Source organism: Corylus avellana, chromosome ca9 (genome assembly GCF_901000735.1).
Source record: "Corylus avellana chromosome ca9, CavTom2PMs-1.0".
Lineage (NCBI taxonomy): Eukaryota > Viridiplantae > Streptophyta > Magnoliopsida > Fagales > Betulaceae > Corylus > Corylus avellana.
Window position 1 is genome coordinate 19,138,640 of NC_081549.1, and position 2,009 is coordinate 19,140,648.

The 2,009-nt window shown below is 42.8% G+C and overlaps 1 protein-coding gene across 1 annotated transcript; it reads right to left on the reverse strand.

Annotated features, from left to right (window-relative positions):
• Window positions 1-17: 17 nt before the first annotated feature.
• LOC132162424 (probable ADP-ribosylation factor GTPase-activating protein AGD6) lies at window positions 18-1,124 on the reverse strand. The gene is made up of 2 exons (XM_059572665.1): window positions 1,014-1,124; window positions 18-847 (listed from the first exon to the last, which is right to left on the reverse strand). Exon 2 carries the CDS (start codon window positions 813-815, stop codon window positions 18-20), a length of 798 nt encoding a protein of 265 aa, XP_059428648.1. The 5' UTR covers window positions 816-847; window positions 1,014-1,124.
• Between the last annotated feature and the right edge of the window lie 885 nt (window positions 1,125-2,009).

Here is a 2,009-nt window from a genome sequence, read left to right on the forward strand (position 1 = left end):
AATATAATAGAAAACCATCAAATTGTGACCTGAGAAACAACGGAAAACATATCGCCTTGCGAATCGTTCCTCGGCGGAGGCGCGGCAGAGGATCCAAAGCCGACGTACTTGCCCCCTTGCGAGGGCGGAAGTCCCTCGGGGCGGGAATCGTTCTCGACCATCTTCCTTGCGAAGAAGCTCTCCTTGTTCGCGGCAGAGGCCTCCAACTGCGACCGCGTGTAAATGTCCTCCGTCGACTTCGACCTCACCGGCGCGCCGCCCACGCCCGGGGCACCTCTAACGTCGCCCGTCGACTGGTTCCGCCTCAAATCGTTGGTGGAAGAGGATCTGGACCCGTCTTCGTTGTCCCAACTATCCCAGCCTCCGGTGTTCCCGTAACTACCGTTCCTGCCCTGCGCCAGCGGGGGCTTGGACTTCCCGACCCCGAGGCTCTCCTTAACGACCTGAGGGTCCCGCCAGGGTCGTCCCTCGGCTAGGGCTTGGATTCGGTCTCTGTAGATGCTGGCGGCTTTAGTGTTGTACTTGGTGACGATATCGGTCTCCTTGGGGACGCCGTACTGGGCGAGGAACGCGTTGAGCCGCTCGTTCCCGCCGGCCTCCATCTTTTTGATCTGGATCTCGGACCAGGAGTCCATGGTCACGGATCGGACAAAGGAGATGTGAACACCGAGGCCGCGGTGCTTGCCGGAGCACTCTAAGCACATAAAGACGCCGTAGGACACCGACGCCCACTGCGGGTTCTTTTGGGCACAGTCCACGCAGATCTTGTTCCCCGCTTGCGATTGTAGGTCCCGGAGCCGCCTCGATGCCGCCATTCCTGTCCGATCCGACCCTTCTCAACCGGATTCTTAACAAAAAGGATCGGAAAATTTAGAAGACGAACAAAATACAAGAAATCAAAAAAATGGATTGAAATGAGAGGAGAATTTCGAAAAAAATAAAAATTAGATAGCTTTGGGCTATAAAGCTGTGTTTAGATATAGAGAGAGAGTAAGAGAGAGGTTTGGGCATACCGGTTCTCTTTGTTTCTATTGCCTTGTGGGAGAGAAACTGGGGATCACCGACACCGTCAATTTCGTGAAAGCGTTTTAGGGGCTGGTGCTGCTGCACAATTACTCAATCAGTCAAATCTCCCTTTTTTGGGAAGCTTATTACGATTTCCCTAATTCTGTTTTTCTTTTCTTTTTTTTTTTCTTTTTTTCTTTTTTTTGTTTTTGTTTTTTTCGGTAAGTGGGACACGTGCGTTTTGTGCCAGCTCCAACTCTAATTGACAGGTCTGGATCACAACGACACTTTTTTTTTTCTTTTTTGAGAACTTACTTGCCGTTTGATTCGAAACTCTAGCATTTTTGTCTTTATATTTTTAGAAATATGATGATATTTGAGAATTAGAACCGATTAAATTTAAGTTTAGAATTAGAAATGATATTGAGTAATGCTAAGTACCATCTTTTTATCTTATTAAAATTCTCCTAAATCTGATGTGGCTTTTAAAATCATCATTAAATTTTAGATGAATCATACTTGAATTTTGATCCAATAATATTTTAAAAGATACATCAGTTTTATAATAATTTTAAGAGGATAAAAAGATAGTACCTAGTATTACTCAATAAGATTATATTTAAAAACTGAAATGATTTTTGAAAAATATAAAATTTTTGTGTTTAGTTTATCCATAATTACTTATACTTTTTAAAATATCATTATATTTATCTCTTCAAATTCATACAATTGTTTGATACTGAAACAACAGTAAAAAGGAAAGAACTCACAACAAAAAAAAAAAAGGACTGTTCTTCTACAAGGAGACAAATTTCTGTTTGTAGACGGTTGTGGGCCTTGTGGCAAGCAAGTTCTTAATGTAGTGAAAGGTTTTTTTAGTGGAGTGGGTTGCTCACAAAAGTTGACCCGACGATAAGGAAGATTGTGGAAGACCCAATAGCCTTGTTTGGTAAAAGACTATACAAATTTCAATTTAAAAAGAAAAAATCAAATTTTAAGTATTT

What these genes read in the sequence shown, in the direction of transcription:
- LOC132162424 (XM_059572665.1), bottom strand. Translation starts at nt 815, where the DNA reads ATGGCGGCATCGAGGCGGCTCCGGGACCTACAATCGCAAGCGGGGAAC.